The 23,682-nt window shown below is 41.7% G+C and overlaps 2 protein-coding genes across 3 annotated transcripts in view; one reads left to right on the top strand and one right to left on the bottom strand.

The window, feature by feature from the left end:
* ENPP3 (ectonucleotide pyrophosphatase/phosphodiesterase 3) overlaps window positions 1-1,432 on the bottom strand; it is a 67,878-nt gene extending 66,446 nt beyond the window's left edge. The window contains exon 1 of the mRNA XM_024551877.4: window positions 1,257-1,432. Within this exon, the coding sequence (XP_024407645.2) occupies window positions 1,257-1,334 (78 nt within the window). The 5' untranslated portion in view covers window positions 1,335-1,432. The remainder of the gene's footprint in view (window positions 1-1,256) is intronic.
* Window positions 1,433-18,920: 17,488 nt separating this feature from the next.
* Window positions 18,921-23,682, top strand: part of MED23 (mediator complex subunit 23) — a 47,886-nt gene continuing 43,124 nt past the window's right edge. For both annotated transcript variants that reach the window (XM_024551875.4, XM_024551874.4), the window contains exons 1-4: window positions 18,921-19,164; window positions 19,493-19,524; window positions 19,682-19,769; window positions 22,347-22,471. In XM_024551875.4, the coding sequence (XP_024407643.1) occupies window positions 19,117-19,164; window positions 19,493-19,524; window positions 19,682-19,769; window positions 22,347-22,471 (293 nt within the window). In that variant the 5' untranslated portion in view covers window positions 18,921-19,116. The remainder of the gene's footprint in view (window positions 19,165-19,492; window positions 19,525-19,681; window positions 19,770-22,346; window positions 22,472-23,682) is intronic.

Below are 23,682 nucleotides of genomic sequence, written 5' to 3'. Positions count from 1 at the left end.
AATTTCCTGAGTTTAACAATATGGTAAATATAATGAATAGCAATATGAGCTAAAAGCATTGCTGCCAAGTTCCAGGAGGATAATAAACAAGTAAAATATGTTGAGGATTTACTTCACTATAATCACTGAGTTCCATGTTTACACACATCGTTCAATTTATTCCTAGAAACAATGCTTGAGCGACAGAGATGGTGGCGACCTTCACTCAAGGAAGGAATGTGGGAGAACACGGCAGCAGGATGGCTGTGGGGAAATCATGCCGTAGGTTTGGGCTTGAGGTACTGGATGAAGAGCCGGAGAGGAGGCACTTGAAATTGTGTGACAGAAACTCAGGGAGAGGTCAGAGCTAGGGACTTGGGACTGTAGGTTCAGAAAAAAATGACTCTTAAAAAGATAAAAGATGAGTTGTCTGAAGATCTTTGGCTAGGACTTCGTGAAAGACTGTTGTGAATTGAGAAGAAAGATATCAACGGAGAATACAGATAAGAAGAAAAGTCATAAAAATGGGAATTTTAATGTCATCAAAGAAGCAAAAGGAGAGAATAATTCAAAATGAGAAAACACTGAGCAACATCTATGTATTGTTGCCATAAAGACTCTGGAGCAGGACAGGGGTGGACTGGCTTTCGAGGGGTGACTTCATAATAGTGAAAGCAAAACTAAACAACAGGGAATGGTTGAATAGTGAGAAAGCCAAAACAACAGCAACCACTAGTGCCCCTCTTCCTGAAAGTTTAATGCTGCAAACAAAAAAGAGTGTGATAAAATCAAGAAAAGGTTTTTTGTAGTTTTTGTTTGTTTGTTTCTTTGTTTTATTTTTAGGACAGGAAAGAACAAGAAAGAGAATATAGGAAAAGAGATTAATTCTAGGAGGGAAATAAAACAGGATAAAATCAACAGTCTGGTAAAGGCTATAAGATACAGTGCTTTTAATTTCTGTTTCTGGTCTTAAAATATTCACGCAATAAAAATGTGAATTGGCAAGGAATTGCAATCATATGAAAAGAAATGCTGCAAAGTGTTTTGGCACAGACCCTGACTTTTCAGTTTGATCAAATATTCATTTGTTGTTACTCAAATGTTTTTACTTGTAAAATATGAATAAGCTATTAACTGCCTTAGAGTTGTCACAAAACTGAACACAATTATTTAAAACTTTACATTTAAATAGTAACACAAATAAATATGAAGAGAGTATCATTTAACATTTGACACAAAGCTACAATAAAGTAAAATAAAAAATAAATTGTACTTACAATACAAATTATTTTATATTTCTTAACAGTGCTCTTCTTAACAGTCTCTTCCACTTGTAAAGTCATCAGAGAATCCATTGGTTTTCAGCTGCATAAACCTGTTTTAGCAGAGACAGATTACTCCTTCCTCTCTCTAGTCTGGCAAGGAGTAACTGTAGCGAGCATCGGACACCAGCCAAATCCACACCCTCCATGCAGTTTAGACTTTGGAATAGGTTGCCTGCATCACACGGATCTGAGCTCACACTCTGAGTTACCTGAACCTTGGAAACCTCATGATTCCTGTCCCCTTAACTTTAGAACAGCCTGTACCTTCTTGGTTCTGAAACCTTCACTCTGAATATTTTAATGCTTTATGGCCAAGAACACCTGTGCTCTGCAAGGCAGCTAGTGTTACATTACATCCCCCACCAACCATACACATTCTTCATATTTTACAAGGTCCCTGTGTCCACAGAATTCAAGAAACTTCTCTAAAATCACAGGAAGCTCACCCCTTGCTGTCTCAGGAAAGCCCAAGGAGCCCGCCACCATCCACTTCTTAAGTCTCATCAATCTGTCCTTCCTGGTTCTAGCACCAGAGCAGGGTAGTAGTTGGAGAAACCAGACTAGGAGAGTTCAGAGGAACTCGACACATTGAGGAGGGTGGTGGAGATGGGGCAGATGCCAGGCTCAAGTCCAGCAGCAGGAAGGAGTTCAACAAAGCATGGAGAGCTCAAATAACATGGCAGGGTTGGGTGAGCAGGTGGCCAACTACAATAAAGGACCCATCATGGGAAAAAGGCAGCAAAACCTGCAGGGAGATTAGTGAGCATACCTTGCAGGCAGGTAAGCAGTTGGTATAGGAAGAACAGATGCTAGTCCTTGACAAGTGGAGATCCAATATTGAAGCTGAACCTAGAACTAGCTGTCTTGGTGGGACTGGTGTTAGCAATGACAAATAGGAGTCTAGAGGCAATGGTATATAGAAAGAGATGAGGCAAAACCTCAGCATGGACTACAGAACTCAAGTTTTTGAAATTGAAATATACAGTAAGTGTCTCAGTTATTAGATATCCAAATGATAGAGTTACTGCATGTGTGTTGATATCAGTTATTTTGCAGTACCTATGTATGTGAAAAACATTTTCCAAGGTGAGATACATAATATCTCATCTTTGATGAGCACGGATGAACATTTTAATCAACATGTAGAAAGGAAACAGTAATTTTGACCCTCAAAGAAAATGTTATTCCCCAAACCTGGGGTGGGGCATGCTCTATTGTTATATTTTGAATTTTATCAATAAAAATTGATGAAAATTTGTTTTCTCTCTTACTATATACATACACACCTCTTTGACTTCATACACATACCTATATAACATTTTTGGTGTTGCCTCTTGGCCCACAAAGCTTAAAATATTTACTAATGGGCCCTTTGCAGTATTGCTGATCCCTGATCTATTCCCTTAATTCTTCCAAGTCTCAAAGCCTCTCAACTAATGTACTTACCCAAAGAAACCTGCATTAGCTTATCACTTGACCCATATATTAGTACCTCTAGTGACTAAGACAGTGAGAACCTGACCCAATGCCTCCTGTGGCATCACAGCCAACATCTCCAAGGCTGGCCACGGCTCCTGGAGGACAGCTTCTCTTACCTGCCATCAAGCGCAGCAACCTGCCCAACTAGTGTTAGAATGCCAGCAGCCATCTCTTGTTCACTTCAAAACTCAGAAATAATTTTATTTCCAAAAATGTTGTAAGCTTTTGTAGACTCTTCTTGTTTTTAATGTTCTCATTCATGATTCATCAAATCATCATGAATGAGCAGACCTCATTCATGATTCAAATTCTAGAGATATCCGCAGAAGACACATCTAAAACCACGGTGCCACCATGCTACCTGAGTTCTCCAAGGCTGGGCCCCACGAGTCCCAGTTCATGAAGGTATAGGCTGTGGGTTCATTTTAGTTCTTGAACCCTGGCAGAAACTGGGTTATTTGCAAAACATTTCAAACCCCTCCCCATCCAAAAAAAAAAAAACCCACAAAAAAAACACTTGCATCCCCTCTGGAATGTCAGCTCCACGGGGGCAGAGGCCAGGTTAGTTTAGGCTTGTCCTTGTCTTCCAGGGTCTAGTACAATGGCCAGCACTTCGAAGCCGTTCAATGAACACTTGCTGAATAGCCTTGGAGGTCTAAGTGTAGCTCATAAATGGCTAGCAAAACAAGTTGTTATAGATTATAGTAACTTTAAAGGATAACTTTATATGTGATCCAAATCTTTCTCTACATCCAGTATTTCAGAAATAGCTGTTTCCTCCAAGGAAGCCTCGCCCATGAAGGAATGCGACTTTACATGCTTTTATTCAATCTGGGGTAACAAATAATAAGTGGGTACCTCCAAGCCCCAGATTTTATGCCAGGTGTTCAGAGATGCAAAAATGTTTAGTTTCCATATCTACTCTAAACAGCTTTAGTCTGATAGAAGAAACAGACATTTTTAACCACAATACCATGTGATTTGGGCTATACTGTGTAAAGAAATTTTCTTACACTATTTTCTTTAGTATAAGAAAATAATACACTTTTCTAAGAGGATTCAGAAAGGTACCTTATTAGTACTTTCTAGGGTTGCTATAATAAGGTATCCAAGACAGGGTGGCTTAAGCAACATAAATTTATTTTCTCACAGTTCTGGAGGCTGGAAGTCAAAGACCAAGGGTTAGTTTCTTCTAAGGCCTCCATGCTTGACTTGCAAAGGGCCGCCTTCTCCTTTGTCTTCACGTGGTTGTCTCTCTGTGCTTTAACCTGTCCAGTGTCTGTCTCTGTCACAACCTTCTGTCCTCATAAGTCCACCAGCCAGATTATATTAGGACCTCATTTTAACTTAGTGACCTTCTTTAAAGACTCATTTTCCGAATAGTCACATTCTGCAGTACTGGTGGTTAGGAATTCAACAAATGAATTTGGGGGGAACAAGTAAGTCCCTAACAATACCTCAAGAGGTAACATTTTCTTTTTTACACTGTCATTGCTTATTACTGTTTGGGCTACATTCTCTACAGTTTCAGCAGCATTTTATTATTTTTTTAATTTCTTTTTTTTGTAAATATATTTGTTGATTATGCTATTACAGTTGTCCCATTCCCCCCCCCCACTCCACTCCATCCTGCCCACCCCCTCCCTCCCACATTCCCCCCTATAGTTCATGTCCATGGGTCACACTTATAAGTTCTTTGGCTTCTACATTTCCTACACTATTCTTACCCTCCCCCTGTCTATTTTCCACCTATCATCTATGCTACTTATTCTCTGTACCTTCCCCCCCTCTCCCTCTCCCACTCCCCTATTGACACCCCTCCCTGTGATCTCCATCTCTATGGTTCTGTTCCTGTTCTAGTTGTTTGCCTAGTTTGCTCTTGTTTTCGTTTTAGGTGTGGTCGTTTGCTGTCAGTTTTACTGTTCATATTTTTTATCTTCTTTTTCTTAGGTAACTCCCTTTAACATTTCATATAATAAGGGCTTGGTGATGATGAACTTCTTTAACTTGACCTTATCTGAGAAGCACTTTATCTTCCCTTCCATTCTAAATGATAGCTTTGCTGGATACAGTAATCTTGGATGTAGGTCCTTGCGTTTAATCTTGGGTAATGTAATTATGATGTGCCTTGGTGTGTTCCTCCTTGGGTCCAGCTTCTTTGGGACTCTCTGAGCTTCCTGGACTTCCTGGAAGTCTATTTCCTTTGCCATATTAGGGAAGTTCTCCTTCATTATTTGTTCAAATAAGTTTTCAGTTTTTTGTTCTTCCTCTTCTCCTTCTGGCACCCCTATAATTCGGATGTTGGAACGTTTTGAGAAGTCTTAGAGGTTCTTATGCCTCTCCTCATTTTTCTGAGTTCTTGTTTCTTCATTCTTTTCTGGTTGGATGTTTGTTTCTTCCTTTTGGTCCACTCTGTTGATCTGAGTCCCAGTTTCCTTCGCATCACTATTGGTTCCCTGTACATTTTCCTTTGTTTCTATTTGCATAGGCTTCATTTTTTCATCTACTTTTCAAACGGATTCAACCAATTCTGTGAGCATATTGATAACCAGTGCTTTGAACTGTGCATCCGATAGGTTGGCAGATCTCTTCGTCGCTTAGTTGTATTTTTTCTGGAGCTTTGAAGTGTTCTGTCATTTGGGCCTTTTTTTTTTTTTTGGTCTTGGCGCTTCTGTTACTTTAAGGGGTGGAGCCTTAGGTGTTCACCAGGGCGGGGTAACGCTGGTCGCTGTGCTATGACGCTGTACGTGGGGGAGGGGCCGAGAGGAAGCAATGGCGCCCGCCTCACTCTCCTCCCGATTTAGGTCTTTCACTCTGCTACCCACAATCAAACTGGGCCCCTCTGGTGCTGGCTCCCCAGTGGGTGGGCTTGTGCACACTCTAGGCCCCTGTGGGTCTCTCCAACGACCTCTCCCGTGAGGCTGGGAGTCTCTCCTGCTGCCGCCCCAACCCCCAGGGGCGTTTTCAATCAGAGGTTTGAGGCTTTATTTCCCGGAGCTGGAGCTCTGGGTTGCGCAGTCTGCTTCGCTCCCCGCCGTTCGCCTGGTTTATCTGTGTGCGAATGTGGGGCCCCGGGGTGCTACCCACTGCTCTGCCTGCCCCACTCTCAGCCACTCTGAGTCTGGCCCTCTCGGTTTATCTGCGCAAATGTAGGGTTGCAGGGCCTGCTAGTGCTCGGACTGCCTGCCCCGTTCATCCCACACTCCACCAGTCTCAGTCCCGCCACGGCCACGTGAGTCCTCTCCACCCCGGTGCCCATCTCCGCCCCTCCTACCGGTCTGGATGAATGTTTATTTTGTATTTCCTTGGTGTTGGACCCCCTTGCTGTTGGATTTTCTGTCAGTTCTGGTTGTGTGAGGAGGCGCAGTGTGTCTACCTACACCGCCATCTTGGTTCTCCCAGCATTTTATTTTTTTAGTAATTGATTTTAGAGGGGGGGGAAGGGGGACAGAGAGAAACAGTGATTTGTTGTTCTACTTATTCATGCACTCATTGGTTGATTCTTATACGTGCCCTGAAAGGGGATCAAACCCACAACCCTGGCATATCAAGACAACACTTTAACCAACTGAGCACCCGGGCCACCCAGCCACGGCTACAGTGGCATTTTAAGGATACAACGTGTGTAGGAGCTCCTTCTTTCTTTCTGCTGCACATCTTCGCTCTTTAAAATGCTGCTGCAGCCCTGGAAGGGTGGCTCAGTTGGTTGGCATGGATGGAACTGCAGAGCATTATGCTAAGTGAAATAAGTCAGGTGGTAAAAGACAAATACCATTTGATCTCATCTATAAGTGGAACTTAATCAATAAAACAAACAAGTAAGCAAAACATAAACAGAGACATTGAAATAAAAGAACAGACTGACGGTAACTAGAGGGGACGCGAGAGAGGGATAACAGGGAAAATAGGGGGATTTGTGGTCAAGGAACATGTCTAAAGGACACATGGACAAAGCCAAAGGGGATAGGATCGAGGGTGGGAGGTGGGGGGAGGTAGTGGAGGAAAGAAAATAGAGACAACAGTACTTGAAAAACAATAAAAAAAAAAATGAAAAAACAAAATGGCTTGCTACATCAGAAATAAGAGCCAAAGTGTAATTGTACAACATTAAGGAGACTCTGTGGTTAAGTATAGCCTCTTTTTCTGCAACAGGGACAGCTTCCATGTAAGTATCAGCATTATGAATGTAACAATTAAGGAATAATTTTTACAGGAGTAAAATACAACATCCTGAAAAATAATGCTTTCTACTGGACAAGACAGTTAGAAAATGTTCACATTTTAACAAATCTGTACAAACCACAAGAAACTTGTTTAGGGGACCATCATCCATTTCTAATAAAAATTATGTGACTTCTTAACCTGGCTGGTGTGGCTCAGTGAATCAAGCATTAGCCCGCAAACCAAAAGGTCCCCAGTTTGATTCCCAGTCAGGGCACATGCTTGGGTTTTGGGCCAGGTCCCCAAATGGAGGGTATGTGAGATGCAACCTATCAATGTCTCTCCTCGCTTTCTCCCTCCCTTCCTATGTCTCTAAAAATAAATAAATAAAATATTTTTTAAAGAATTAAGTGACTTAAAAAGTAACTCAAGCACAGTTTTTGAGCAGCGAGAGCATGGGTCTCTCTCCCAGGCCGGTCGCGCTTACAGCACAGGCTTTGCCAAGTTCATGCACTTGCAGGAATAGGCTCCGCAGGAATAGGCTCCACAGGAATGTCTGTGAAATGCTTGAAATTATGCACAAACTTTATTTGCATACATGTGTATGTATGTGCATATGTGTACACATGTATATGTTTTCTATAGGGCTCACATCAGAGTCTCAAAGGCAGTAAGCTAAACCTTCCAAGAAACAGCACTTTTAAAGATACAATATGACTTATAGAGCATAACTATGGAAAATAAAATATGTTTAACTTGAATATAACAATGAGAAATGAGACAAATCCAAATTGAAAGGTATTCTGGAAAAAAAACTGGCATGGAATCTTCAAAAATGTCAATTTTATGAAAAGTAGGGGAAAAAAATGGTTAGTGAACTGTTCTGGTTCAAGGACAACAGAAACCTAACAACTAAATGCAATGCAAGAGCCTTAATTGGGTCCTGGATGGAAGACAAAAAGTGATAAATGAAGGACGTTATTGGGACAATTGAGGAAATGTGAGTGTGAACATATTTTCGATGGTAGTGTTGTACTGAGGTGAAATGTCTTGACTGCGATAAGTGTGCAATGGTTATGCAAGTCGGGTTTTATATGCGTGGCTTTCTGAAGGCACATGGTGAAGTGTTAAAGGGTGAAGTTATGTCTGTAAATAATTCTCAAATGGTCCACATAGAGATTTAATTAGTAGAGAGGAGGACAGAGAGAAGAAAGAAAAAGAGAAGAGGCCAAGAAATAGCAAATGTTATGAAATGTTTAAAATATGTGTGTTGATTGTGAAATTCTTGCCATTTCTCTCTAGGTTTAAATTTTCTTCAAAAATAAAAACTTGGGAATAAAGAAATAGTATTTTTGAGGAAGTTAAAGGAAAATGTGCATTCCCCCACCCCCCAGCAAGGGAGTAAATTGAGGAAGAGGAAAAGAGGAGACTGAGCTAACAAAAGATGTATATGGGAGAGAAAAAGAGAGTGGCCAGATGCTCTCCCTGGACAGTAGCTGGGAGGGAGACTTAGAAAGCAGCCAGTCCAGACAGGCAGAGGAGACAGAGGTTTCAGGAAGGATATCCACCCCCCACCCCCCACCCCCGAGGAAGATAAAACTGGTAAATACTTTATGTATCTGATCTCCCTGAGAGGAAATTAACATCCCAGGCAGAGGTTTCCAGAAGCAAGATCTAAAATGCTCCAGAGAATAGCAGTTTTTCAATTTCTCTTACACATTTGAAATTAAGGAGGGAACATAAGGAAGATTCCATGAAGGTGGGGGAAAGCCGGACAGGGATTGGGCTACATCGTTAAGGGCTTTCTTAAGGGTGGTTACCACCTTCAGGTGTATTACTTCTGGCATTTCAAAGGTGTGTTATCCCAGATGCAAAAGAACACTGAACAGGGCTGGCTTAAAATCTCTCACTAAAGCCCTGGCTGGGTGGCTCAGTTGGTTGGAATGTTATTCCATGCACTGCAAAGGTTATGAGTTCAATTCCCAGTCAGGGCACATACCTAGGTTGGGTGTTCATGATTGATGTCTCTCTCTCTCTCTCTCCCTCCCCACCCCTTCTCTCCCTAAAATCAATACACATATTCTTGGGTGAGGATTTAAATAAATAAATAAGTAAATCAATAAAACTTTTCACTAACAAACAAGAAGAATGGACAGAGCTTGCTTAAATCCTTTCACCAAGTAAGTTGTAGGCGTGGGCATGACTGCCCACTATGATCCGTCCGGTTATGAATTTATTATCAGATCATCCTGTGAGGTTACTTTCCATGAAATACCAATTGTGCCCACAGTTCCCCCTTGGGGTTAAAAAAATAAAAAATAAAAATAACCAGCCCTGGTTGGTGGTGCGGCTCAATGCATTGAGTGCCAGCCCAAGAACCAAAAGCCCACATTCAGTCAGGACACATGCCTGGGTTGCCCGCCAGGTCCCAGCTGAGGGCATGCAAGAGGAAACCAGTTGATGTTTCTCTCCCTCTCTTTCTCCCTCCCATCCCATCTCTCTAAAAATAAATAAATAAAATGTTAAAAAAATGATAGCCTGAGTGATGCATTGATAACCAACCTTGGGGTCAGACAGTGTGGTCTCACAGCTCTAGGGGGGCTCATCTGGAGGAAGTCTCAATGATATAGTCTTGTTAACACTGGGGAAGGGCATCTGAGTGGAGGCTGCACTTTTCCCAAAAAGGGAAGGGAAGGCAAATGGAAGGAAGTCAGGTCTTATGGCCTTTACTGTGAAAAAACACTCTGGATTTTTTCTATCTTATGAACTATCATGATCTGAATTTTTTTGTATTTGGCCTCTAGTATAACATCTACATAAGCCATGACAAGAGTATTAACAGATATTTTATATGTGTTTAGTAATCATAAATGGTTGGACTGTATAGAAAAGTCCAAAGAACAAGTGTAACTATTATTATGAGTAATGTCATTAACAAATAGGTAAAAAATATCAAACAAAATATTTTCTGAGTTCAATGCAAAATATGTTCAAACCTGTAAGAACTTTTATGAGTTTATCTGAGCCAAATTGATGATAGTTGCCCGGAAGCAAAACCTCAACAAATTGAGAAAATGCTCCAGAAAAATGGTAGTTTTACATTTATTTTATACATTACAATCAAAAAAGAAGATATATTATAAGTGGGTTACATGAAATCCATCAATGACAGATAAGGGAGGTGGGAGAAAGCAAAGTGAGGAAACCTGGGAATTGAGTAAAATGTAAAATGATAAACACATACTTCTTTTACATAGGCAGGTACAGGATAGTTAACAGTCAACAATTACCATGATAAAAATAATGAGGGGTGGGGGGATTATTCTGTTACTCCAAAGGCATGTTATCAAGAATGGTATCCTATATGCAAAAGACAGATAGGTAAAGATTGACCTTTGTTAGGGAAAAACACTGCCCTAGGACATGACTACCTGCCCTGAATTGCTTTTCATTAAAAAGTATTAACTTCAGATCATCCTAAGTGGTTATTCAGGTCTCTGAGTACAAACTCAGGAAGGCCACCACACAGGCCTCCCCTGAATATGCGGCCCCTTTCGTCCACAAACATCAATCCGCAGGTGTACTAGCCTTGTCAGCGCCTCAGGCTGGCTGTCCACCTCTGTTGCTGGTGGTTTCTTTTTCCCAAAGAGACTTCAATGTTCCTAGACAGGAGTCCACGTCCATTCATGGACAGGCGCCTGATAAGGTCCCTTCCAAGGTGGTTGAAGAGAGTCTTTTATTTAATCTTTTCCCAAAAAAGTATCTAAAGTCTTTGTGTCCTTGGAGCTCACTGTGAAAGGAAGCAGTTACCAAGTCGGCATTTCTGACTTTATCAAAACTTGGCAATGGTGTAAGAGATCACCTTTCAATAAATATCAGCTCATTAGTTTCTTCATCTAAGTCCAGTGTAAATGTGCTGTGATGTGTAAAGGGATGCAAACACTGAGAAATGGGAGCCAGGGACTAGGGGACAACTACGTAGTCATCTTGGTTTCCCACAGCCCTAACTATTCATTTAATTTACAACCATTGTTTAACCATACAATATACTCCAGAAGTTTTCCTACATATACTGAGATTTTAACCCTTAAAATCTCAGTGTCTAAACAAACTAAGAAGCAATCAATTGATATTCTTTATCTTGGACATTTAATAACTTCTAGAAATATTGGTCATACATATGTCAATTATTAACATGCAAACTTAAGCTAGCTTTTATTTACTAGGAACTAATTAGATCATGTGACCCTGAAAAGTATTTGATTTAGTTTCTGTATTTCTGAGAATTTTAGAATACCCAATCCTTACAAGCACTTGCCTTTAACTTAATTTTAACAATACTATCCATAGGTAGAAAATTATCTCACACTTAAAATATGGACATACACAGACACAAACAGAACAGTTGGATCCAAATTTTGTTTTGGAGGCATTTACAATTTATATCTGTCCTTGACAAGTCACGTTCCAAATGACCTTCCCCCTTTTAAACTGAGGACAGACACATTAAATTCCACAAAGAATTAGGTTGACACTCAGAAGATGTCATAGGTTGATCCATTACCTAAGTCCTTTTTCTTTTAGCTTAGAAGAGGAAGCCTTTTAAGTTCTAAGATAGTCTCTCTAAGTTATTTTTTTCTTTCATTCTGCCCAATTTTGCAGATGATTTTTTCTAATTATGCATGCAAAAATTAATTTAGAAGTATCAGAGAATCCTCATCTTGGCCATCGTAGTCATACATGGGAGACTAACTATAATGGGCCTTTTTGGCCCAGAGGCATGATTTCCACTGTTAATTTTGAGATCTGCAGAGTCTGAACCAACCTCTAGGGAAAACCAGTCCTCACATGCACATCTCCAGGTGTCACAAACGCGGTGGCTATCCCTGTAGGATTTTACCCTCTCAGGCAACTCCAAGAGTCAGAGGCCCCTAGGAAAACCTGAGTAAGGCAAAAACTTACCTGACGCGGCCCAAATCATGACACTTTCCAAGGCAGAGGCCCCTCTGTTGGGCTTCTTTCTTGGGGTGCATCCTTTCCAGGGAAATCTGCCTTTCCCCAGGGATCCCTCCAGCTTCTCCAGGATCATCTGCGCTACTACACTGGGCTTTTCACAGAGCCCATCTCGGCCACTCCACATTCGGGATCTGAACAACTGCTCTCACATCGCTGTTATTCAGGTTGGAAAGCACATGTTCCTTCCCTTTTGGAGCTAAAGAGACTTCAGTATCTCATTTAACCAGCAAAGATGTTGTGCATTAAGTAATCCAATGCAAAAGAACAAAATTAAAAGCAGCCGCCCCTTTCTTCCCTTTTTCCTGGGCTATCAGAACACTTACCCACCTCGAGGATTTTTTTTCTTTTTTTAAAAATATTTATTGATTATGCTATTACAGTCGTCCCATTCCCCTCCCTCACTCCACTCCATCCTGCCCACCCCCTCCCTCCCAAACTTCCCCCCTATAGTTCATGTCCTTGGGTCATACTTATAAGTTCTTTGGCTTCTACATTTCCTACACTATTCTTACCCTCCCCCTGTCTATTTTCCACCTATCATCTATGCTACTTATTCTCTGTACCTTTCCCCCCCTCTCCCCCTCCCACTCCCCTATTGACAACCCTCCATGTGATCTCCATCTCTATGGTTCTGTTCCTGTTCTAGTTGTTTGCCTAGTTTGCTCTTGTTTTCGTTTTAGGTGTGGTCGTTAATAACTGTGAGTTTGCTGTCATTTTTACTGTTCATATTTTTTATCTTCTTTTTCTTAGGTAACTCCCTTTAACATTTCATATAATAAGGGCTTGGTGATGATGAACTTCTTTAACTTGACCTTATCTGAGAAGCACTTTATCTTCCCTTCCATTCTAAATGATAGCTTTGCTGGATACAGTGATCTTGGATGTAGGCCCTTGCCTTTCATGACTTGGAATACTTCTTGCCAGCCCCTTCTCGCCTGTAAGGTCTCTTTGGAGAAATCAGCTGACAGTCTTATGGGAAGACCTTTGTAGGTAACTGTCTTCTTTTCTCTTGCTGCTTCTAAGATTCTCTCCTTCTGCTTAATCTTGGCTAACATAATTATGATGTGCCTTGGTGTGTTCCTCCTTGGGTCCAGCTTCTTTGGGACTCTCTGAGCTTCCTGGACTTCCTGGAAGTCTATTTCCTTTGCCAGATGAGGGAAGTTCTCCTTCATTATTTGTGCAGATAAGTTTTCAATTTTTTGTTCTTCCTCTTCTCCTTCTGGCACCCCTATAATTTGGATGTTGGAACGTTTCAAGATGTCCTGGAGGTTCCTAAGCCTCTCCTCATTTTTCCAAATTCTTGTTTCTTCATTCTTTTCTGGTTGGATGTTTCTTTCTTCCTTCTGGTCCACACCGTTGATTTGAGTCCCAGTTTCCTTCGCATCACTATTGGTTCCCTGTACATTTTCCTTTGTTTCTCTTAGCATAGGCTTCATTTTTTCATCTGGTTTTTGAACAGATTCAACCAATTCTGTGAGCATCTTGATAACCAGTGTTTTGAACTGTGCATCCGATAGGTTGGCTATCTCTTCCTCGCTTAGTTGTATTTTTTCTGGAGCTTTGAAGTGTTCTGTCATTTGGGCCATTTTTTTTTTGTCTTGGTGCATCTGTTACTTTAAGGGGTGGAGCCTTAGGTATTCCCCGGGGCGGGGTAACTCTGGTTGCTGCACTGTGATGCTGTACGTGGGGGAGGGGCCGAGAGTGAGCAATGGCACCCACTCCACTCTCCACCGGACCTCAGTCTTTCACTCTGCTACCCACAATCAAACTGGGCCCCTCTGGTGCTGGTTCCCGAGTGGGTGGGCTTGTGCATGCCCTAGGCCCCTGTGGGTCTCTCCAACGACCTCTCCTGTGAGTCTGTGAGTCTCTCCTGCTATCTCCCTAACCCCCACGGGCATTTTCAATCAGAGGTTTGAGGCTTTATTTACCCGCGCTGGAGCCCTGGGTTGCATGGTCTGCTTTGCTCCCTGCCGTTTGTCCGGTTTATCTGTGTGCAAATGTGGGGTCACAGGGTCTGCTAGCGGTCAGATTGCCTGCCCCGTTAGTCCCACACTCCGCCAGTCTCGGTCCCACCACGGCCACGCGAGTCCTCTCTGCCCAGGTGCCCGTCTCTGCCCCTCCTACCAGTCTGGATGAATGTTTATTTTTTATTTCCTTGGTGTTGGACTTCCTTGCCCTTTGATTTTCTGTCAGTTCTGGTTGTGTGAGGAGGTGCAGTGTGTCTACCTACGCCGCCATCTTGGTTCTCCTGAAGATTTTCTAAGAATAAATCAAATACAGTCATGGCCTGCTACTTAAAGCAAGAATGCCTGGAATTCCAGGAGCAACTCTCCCCAGGTCACTGGATGCAAAGCCCTGGGGAACAATGGGCCCTTGTTTGTACCTAGCACCAGGTCTCAGTCCTCAGGGGGGTCTTGGGAAGGCTTTGTCCAAAACCTGCCAACTACATCAAGTAGTTGTCTGAGTCCAAAACCTGTAGAGAATTTTTGAGTTGATATATACTGGCAGAAAGTTCTGTTATGCTCCATAGAATAACAGTTTTGCAGCTTCTTCTATACATTTGAAACTTGCAAGGGAACATAGTAAAGATTACATAGAAGTGGGAAAAAAACAGGGCAGGGTTTGGGTTACAGGACAGTTAACAAGATTATGTGTTCTGGGAGAACCAAGATGGCGGCGTAGATAGACACACTGCGCCTCCTGGCACAACCGGAACTGACAGAAAATCGAACGGCAAGGAAGTCCAACACCAAGGAAATAAAAAATAAACATTCATCCAGACTGGTAGGAGGGGCAGAGACGGGCACCTGGGCAGAGAGGACTCGCGTGGCCGTGGCGGGACCGAGACTGGCGGAGTGTGGGACGAACGGGGCAGGCAGTCTGACCACGGGCAGACCCTGCGGCCCCACATTCACCCACAGATAAACCAAGAGGGCCGGACTCAGAGTGGCGGAGAATGGGGCAGGCAGAGTGGCAGGCAGCACCCCACGGCCCCACATTCATGCACAGATAAACCGGACAAACGGCAGGGAGCAAAGCAGACCCCGCAACCCAGGGCTTCAGCACAGGGAAATAAAACCTCAAACCTCTGATTGAAAATGCCCGTGGGGGTTAGGGAGACAGCAGGAGAGACTCACAGACTCACAGGAGAGGTCGTTGGAGAGACCCACAGGGGCCTAGGGCGTGCACAAGCCCACCCACTCGGGAACCAGCACCAGAGGGGCCCAGTTTGATTGTGGGTAGCAGAGTGAAAGACTGAGGTCCGGTGGAGAGTGGAGTGGGTGCCATTGCTCACTCTCGGCCCCTCCCCCACGTACAGCATCACAGTGCAGCAACCAGAGTTACCCCACCCCGGGGAATACCTAAGGCTCCACCCCTTAAAGTAACAGATGCACCAAGACAAAAAAAAAAATGGCCCAAATGACAGAACACTTCAAAGCTCCAGAAAAAATACAACTAAGCGAGGAAGAGATAGCCAACCTATCGGATGCACAGTTCAAAACACTGGTTATCAAGATGCTCACAGAATTGGTTGAATCTGTTCAAAAACCAGATGAAAAAATGAAGCCTATGCTAAGAGAAACAAAGGAAAATGTACAGGGAACCAATAGTGATGCGAAGGAAACTGGGACTCAAATCAACGGTGTGGACCAGAAGGAAGAAAGAAACATCCAACCAGAAAAGAATGAAGAAACAAGAATTTGGAAAAATGAGGAGAGGCTTAGGAACCTCCAGGACATCTTGAAACGTTCCAACATCCAAATTATAGGGGTGCCAGAAGGAGAAGAGGAAGAACAAAAAATTGAAAACTTATCTGCACAAATAATGAAGGAGAACTTCCCTCATCTGGCAAAGGAAATAGACTTCCAGGAAGTCCAGGAAGCTCAGAGAGTCCCAAAGAAGCTGGACCCAAGGAGGAACACACCAAGGCACATCATAATTATGTTAGCCAAGATTAAGCAGAAGGAGAGAATCTTAGAAGCAGCAAGAGAAAAGAAGACAGTTACCTACAAAGGTCTTCCCATAAGACTGTCAGCTGATTTCTCCAAAGAGACCTTACAGGCGAGAAGGGGCTGGCAAGAAGTATTCCAAGTCATGAAAGGCAAGGGCCTACATCCAAGATCACTGTATCCAGCAAAGCTATCATTTAGAATGGAAGGGAAGATAAAGTGCTTCTCAGATAAGGTCAAGTTAAAGAAGTTCATCATCACCAAGCCCTTATTATATGAAATGTTAAAGGGAGTTACCTAAGAAAAAGAAGATAAAAAATATGAACAGTAAAAATGACAGCAAACTCACAGTTATTAACGACCACACCTAAAACGAAAACAAGAGCAAACTAGGCAAACAACTAGAACAGGAACAGAACCATAGAGATGGAGATCACATGGAGGGTTGTCAATAGGGGAGTGGGAGGGGGAGAGGGGGGGAAAGGTACAGAGAATAAGTAGCATAGATGATAGGTGGAAAATAGACAGGGGGAGGGTAAGAATAGTGTAGGAAATGTAGAAGCCAAAGAACTTATAAGTATGACCCATGGACATGAACTATAGGGGGGAAGTTTGGGAGGGAGGGGGTGGGCAGGATGGAGTGGAGTGAGGGTAGGGGAAATGGGACTACTGTGATAGCATAATCAATAAATATATTTTTTAAAAGTTAAAAAAATTAAAATCAAAATTATTTTCCTCTGAACACACACATGCACGCACACACACACGAAAGATTATGTGTTCTTTTGAGGTTACTACCCCCTTCCACAGGTATTCTGGTATTTTAAGTGTGTCTTAACCTACAGGCACAAAAACAACAGACAAGTCTAGTTTAAAACCTTTCACTGGTCAAGTTATAGGCCTGGGACATAACTACCCACCATGACCTGCCCAGTTTGTGAGGTTACTTTCCATAGAACCCTTTTTTATCACCCACAGTATGTAAAAAATTCTAAATATTGGCCCACAAATTATGAAAAGGAAGTTCTTATAAAAGTCCTCTCTTCCAACTGGTGAATCAATAAGTAATCTGTAGTATATTCATTTTTTTTTTTACAGATTTTATTTATTTATTTTTAGACAGAGGGGAAGGAAGGGAGAAAGAGAGGGAGTGAAACATCAGTGTGTAGCCTTTTGAGTATCCCAAACTAGGGACCTGGCCCGCAACCCAGGCATGTGCCGTGAATGGGAATTGAATGAGCGACCCTTTGGTTCACAGTCTGGTGCTCATTCCACTGAGCCACACCAGCCAGGACAGTAGTATATTCATACAATGGACTGATACACATAAATGAATCTCAAAATATAATATTGTATGAAACTAGACAGAAACGAATACATACTGTACTATTCCAATTATATAAACTTCAACAACATGCAAACTAGTTAATGGTTACATAAAGCAAAACAGTGCTTGCCCCTGAGGGGAGGGTTGAGTACAAAGAGACAACAGAAACTTTCTGGGGTGATGGATGTTATTCCGTATCTTGATGGAGGTGTAATTAAACAAGTGTGAACATTTTCAAAATTCATGAATCTGTACATTTAAAATGTATGCATTTCATTGTATAGAAATTATACATCAATTTTAAAATTTAGTGTAGGAGGAAGACACATTAAGAGGTTCTAGAAATGGTCGATTTTTATTCAATGAATGAAGCATCAGCAAGGATGATATAAAAATTAGTGTGTATTTGGTTATTACAAAAATATAATTCTTTCCTGACTATTTTACTACTTAATTATGTTTACCTTTTTAATTAGCCAATATTTGCTGAGAATACACTGGTTTGGAAACAGAGTGAAAGTATGGCAATCTGCTTGATAGTAGATGAAAGCTATTTTAAAAGAGTATCCGATTAAAAATAATCCACAACAAGAATCTATTTAGAATACAAAAAGAAGAACAGTAGACTGTTCAGGAAGTTGGATTGTAATAGTTCTAGCTCTGTTGTCCATTTAGCTTCGACATTCTGCAAAACTGATCACTGCAATGATTCATAAACGCTAAACCACGCACAGACTACCTGCTTCTGGGTCGGAGTTTCTCCTAGCAGAGCAGCTCCCTTGCTGCGATCTGCTGAAAGTCAGCCCTCCACACAAGGGTTTGCAAAAGAAGTGAAAAAGGAAAAAGGTAAAGAGGATATGTAAAGACATTAAAAAAAATTCATTAAATACCTAACACCGTGTCTAGTACTGAGCAAACAGTGGAAAAATATTCCTTCAATGACGTACTCTACTGGTTATACACAAAGGTGTTACCCGAGGATAAAGAAAACGCCCCGAAATGAGCTTGAAAAAGTTGGACTAGCTTCCCAGAATCTGTCAAACTGATGCTTGAAGCAATGAAACCGTGGGGGCCCGCCAGTCAGTGCACTTAGGCGTTTGCTCTTTCCACGCCAGGGAATTAGCCTTCCTCTTTGTCACCTTGCTCGACCCCAACCAACCCCTGCCAAATAGCCTATAGGTACTCAGTAACTGATATATATATGTATTTTTAGATTAGTATAATTTAGAAATGTATTATTATTCTAATTGAAAAGTGACAATGATGTGTTTATTCTATTCTTTTCTTTTTTCAATATCATTGAAAACCTGCAGAGTGTTCAGCACTCTATTGGGGTTGCCATAGTTAAGAAGACATGGTCCCTGTGGTCCAGGAAAGTGTGGTTTCAACTCCTGTTTCCAGGCTACAGGTCAGACGGAGCTACAGGTCAGACGGAGCTACAGGTCAGTAGCTCACAGACGTCATCTGGTTGACTCAGGTTGCGGCAGAAACAGCCGGCAGGCTGCAGCAAATCCCCCTCCAGCCTGGAGGTGGCGGCCTGCCCCCGACAACGCCTCGGGGTGACTCAGGCTCGAGGCTCCGCTTGGGGGCGCTCTCGTCTGGCTCTCAGGGCGCCCTTCCCCTCAGGCGGAACCATCTGGCTGGATCCCTGGTTTCTGGGGGTTTGGTAATGAGCGAGCGCCAGGCGCTTCCCGGCGCTTCCGTGCGGGCCCGGTGTTGGCTGGGCCGCGGAGAGGAACGTCCCAGCTGAGCGATTGGAGTGGGGAGCGACCCCGTCTGCCTGCGGATCGTGCGGGCGTCCCCGCCCCTCCGCCGGTCAGCTGCCGGAGCCCGGGCCTGACACCCGGCCGCGAGCCGGGCGCCCAGGAGGGCGGGGGCGATGGTGCAGATGGAGACGCAACTACAAAGCATTTTCGAGGAGGTGGTGGTGAGTGGAGCGCCAGAGATCCGGGGCGCTGGCGGGGCGTGGGGGACACACGGGGGCAGAGGATCGAGGGACCTTCCCAGATAACCTCTCCCTGGTCTCTCCTTTGTTGGGACTCCGTGTATGTTTGCGGAGCTTTAGCGATTCTCAAACTGCTGTCAAATTCTTTATAATCCACAACACCCATTGTGACAGGCTGGGCAGGTATTGTTACTTTCTTGCACGGAGCTGATTAAGATGATTTGCCCGATGTTACATTGTAATAGTTTGCTCAAGGAGGCCCCTCTTTTTTTTTTTTTAAATTCACCTCGTTTTCTTTTGTTTTTTACAGAAAACAGAAATTATAGAAGAGGCTTTTCCTGGGTGAGTATTTGCATGGCAGATTTTTGTGTTTTAACGTGAATGTATCTTTGTAAGATTTTGCTTAGCTTTACCTCGGAGATTTGTAACTATTCTGGTTATGTTGAATTATCTTTTTCAAAGTACTGGCAAGTAATGGTAATGTGATTTTTGTTTATAGAATGTTTATGGACACTCCTGAAGATGAAAAAACAAAGCTAATTAGCTGTTTGGGGGCCTTCAGACAGTTTTGGGGTGGTCTTCCTCAGGTGAGTACTGCATTTTTAATACATTCAGCTGATGATTTCTGACCTCTTCTTTTTTTAATATTTACTTTGATGGTGCTGTTTAGGTTTTCTGGGAAGGAAGACATAAAATTGTCATCATCTTTGGTTTGTCCATTCTAGTTTCCATTTGTTCTGATACCAGTTCTTCCCGTGGAGAGTCTGTATGGAGAAGTCAAGTTGATGCCAGTCAGTGGCAGATGTTGAGACTCTCCCCCGTGTTAGATTATAGAACACAATTTCCATCCTATTTTGATTTATTTGGTGCAGTTGAAGACAACTGTGTTAGGGATTATGAAAGATATGAATTTCACTTATTTTCTCAACAAAAGAATTGGTACAGTATAGTGAAGATACTATATTAAAGATACAAAAATGCCACAATAAGAATACAATGATTTTATAATAAGATATAAAGGTATAATAGAAATGAGGAAAAGAACAGTAAAACTTAGTAACAAAGAACAGTCACTAGGAAAGGTTTCCTTGAAAAAGGCAAAATGTGTGATCCTTAAAGAATTCATGTTCCAGCAATGCATTTTCTTCTCGTGATTTATTATAGTTGGGGAAATGTTTGCAGTTGAGGCGCTGGTGGTAAGACGTGCTACTCAGACATGGATCAAATAGTGGCAAAACATTCATTTTTTAAAAGTCTTTTAATTATGTTTTAATAGGTAATATGTTCCTATGGTGCAAAATGCAAAAAGTACAAAAAGGTGGACTCAATTAATAGTTTGCCTTTCATCTCTCTTAGCTTAATTACCTGTTCTTTTTTCTGCCTGCAGCCAGTATGAGCAGTTTGTTTTCTTAAGTATTTTATGCAGGTAGAATCATTTTTACAGAGTGATCATATAGGCCCTAGCTGGTGTGGCTCAGTGGATTGAGTGCTGTCCTGCAAACCAAATGGTTGCTGGTTCGATTCCCTGGCAGGGTACATGCCTGGGTTGTGAGGCAGGTCCCCAGTAGGGGGTGTAGGAGAGGCAACCATACATTGATGTTTCTCTCTCTTTCTCCCTCCTTTCCCCCTCTCTAAAAATAAATAAAATCTTACCAAAAATATAAGAACAATCATATACTGTGTACACTGTTCAGTCACACCTTGGTTTGTTTTTCCAATTAATAAATTCTGAAAGTAATTCTACAGAAATCCACCAAAAGTTAAAGTTTTGGCCTTTCTTTCTTTCTTGCAGCATAATATTATATATTTTTGGCTTTACTTTTCTTTATTTAACCATATTCCTTCTTACTGACGTTTAGGTTTCTTCTAACCTTTTTCTGCCTGAAACAATGTAGAATGAATGATATTATATATGGACACAGAACAGATTCCTTCAAGTAGTGTTGCTGGGTCACAGGGTATATTTATTTGTAATTTTTATAGAAATTGCCTAATAGCTTTCCATAAGTCACCAATTTATATTCTGATTAGCAATGTATTAGAGTATATATTCCCAATAGCCTAGCAATTAAGTGCTAAGAGACTTTTTTTAAATCTTCACTGGAGGGTATGTTTATTGATTTTAGAGAAGGAGGAAGAGGGGGGATAAAGAGAGAGAGGGAGATGGAGAGGGAGAGATACATCAATGTGAAAGAGAAACATTGACTGGTTGCCTCCCATATGATCCCTGCTCAGGGATTGAACCTGCAACCTAGGTATGTGCCCTGATTGGGAATTGAACCTACAACCTTTTGGTGCAAAGGACAACGCTCCAACCAACTGAGCCACTGGACCTGGGCAGAACTTTTTGATCTTTGCCAAACTAAAACATGAGAAATTTTTATCTCCATATAATTTTATTTTGCATTTCTCTGAGTGATGTTGAACATCTTTACAAAATATTTAAAATTTTAAATAATCCATTAAACATATTATGAGATAAGGTATAGCCCTTATCTTCAAGCAGTTTACATTCTAATGGGGAGCTAGGAAGAAAATGTACGTTTCTAGATCAGCACCATACATTCAACAGTAGGAGCATGTGTGAGGACAGTGGCGGTGCGGAGGGAGAGGACATAGGCCGTTCTTGGGGGTGTCCTAGAAGACGGACTGATATGATACTACATCTCTGTATCAGATTCCATGTAATATAAGTGTAGAAATGCGTTGTATTGTTGGGTTCATATTGATTGGGCTCTTAGGGGTTCCATTCACACTAAATTCTCACGAGGCTAATGTACTAACTCATAATGAATTTATCCCCCGGTGACAGGAATATTTATATCTGCCATTAAATAGGTTTCTGCTTACAGTGGCTTACACAATCCATGTTAGAATTTTCTATTGACCACAAATATGTTAATGATATCTTACTCCTTTTGGAGGGAGGTCCTCTGTAATAAAAATGGTGGGAATTTAATCTATATAGTTGCAAGATTTTAAGCTTAAAATAACTAAAATACTAAATCTGGGTTTTTTTAAATTTCTTAAAGATTGTCTTTATCCATGAATGTTTATAGTAGAGTATCTCATTCATAGTCTTGATATACTCCCAGGTATAGTATTGGCTGTTTGTTAGTTATATAACTTCAGACCTAAAATATAATCACTTTGTAATCTTCCAGGAATCACATGAGCAGTGCATCCAGTGGATTGTTAAATTCATTCATGGCCAGCATAGTCCTAAAAGAATTTCTTTTCTCTATGACTGCTTAGCAATGGCAGTTGAGACTGGCCTTCTTCCACCCAGGTATGTTTAATGGCAGGTGTGAGCAATCCAGAGAATTTTCTTCTTTTAATTAATGCTTGGAAATTGGTCAAGATTGTTATATAAGGATAAGAGAATGAAGAAGGAAGTTAGTTTCAACAAACAATCCTTCAGTCCTGGCTGGGTAGTTCAGTTGGTCAGAACATCATCCCGATCCTCCAACGTTGCAAGTTCCATCCCCTGTCAGGGCACGTACAAGAATCAACCAATGAATGCGTAAATAAGTGGAACAACAAAGCAGTGTTTCTCTCTCCCTAAAATCAATCAATAAGTTTTTTTTTATAAAAACCAAGCAATTCTTCATAATACCAGAGGTTTTAGTTTCTAGGAAACAATGTAATTAATTTTTTATTGATTTTTTTTTTTAGAGAGAAAGAGAGACACATTGATTTGTTGTTCCATTTATTTATGCATTCATTAATTGCCTCTTATATGTGCCCTGACCAGGGATCAAACCTGCAACTTTGGTGTATTGGAATGACACTCTAATCAACTGAGCTACCTGGCCAGGGCTAGGGTACAGTATTCTTAGAATTGTATATTTAAAGGCTCAAAAACAGGCTGTCTTTGCCTTTTAGCCCAGGGGCTAAAATCAAGCACTTTGAAGAGCTTGCTCTAGTTAACTTTTGTTGTACCTCAACACTTCATGCCCTAAAATAATTAATAATCATTTTATTATTAACATTCATGGCTAATGGTGGTTGACTGGGCTTACTAAGCAGTTTTTTCTGAGAGTCCCATGATTATAGTCAGAGGGTAGCTAGGACTGGAGTGACGACTAAAGCTTCCCCATTTGTATATCTGGTGGTTGATGCCACGCTTTCATCTGGGACCTCTGTTGGGGCTATTGGTTGGAATCTGCACATGCCCTCTCTGTGTGACGTGGGCTTTCTCAAAGCATGGTGGACTCCAAGAGCAAGCATTCAAAAGTGGGCTAGGTAGAAGTTGTATCATCTTGCTTTGGAAGTCATGCAGTGTCCCTTTTGCCGTGGTCTTAGGCCTGTCCAAACTTAAGGGTAGAGAATGTAGATTGTCCTTTAACCTCTTCAGGGGAGGAATATCAATGCCATATTTTAAAGGGCAGGAGTATCAAAAATCTTGTAGCCTTCTTGGAAAAATACAGTCTGCCACAAGCTAATAGATAGATGGTAAACATTTAACCATCTCTCTTTAGATTTCTTTCTAGTATAAAT

The sequence above is a fragment of the Desmodus rotundus genome, chromosome 11 (assembly GCF_022682495.2).
Source record: "Desmodus rotundus isolate HL8 chromosome 11, HLdesRot8A.1, whole genome shotgun sequence".
Classification (NCBI taxonomy): Eukaryota; Metazoa; Chordata; class Mammalia; order Chiroptera; family Phyllostomidae; genus Desmodus; species Desmodus rotundus.
This window is presented reverse-complemented; position numbering and strand designations above follow the sequence as displayed.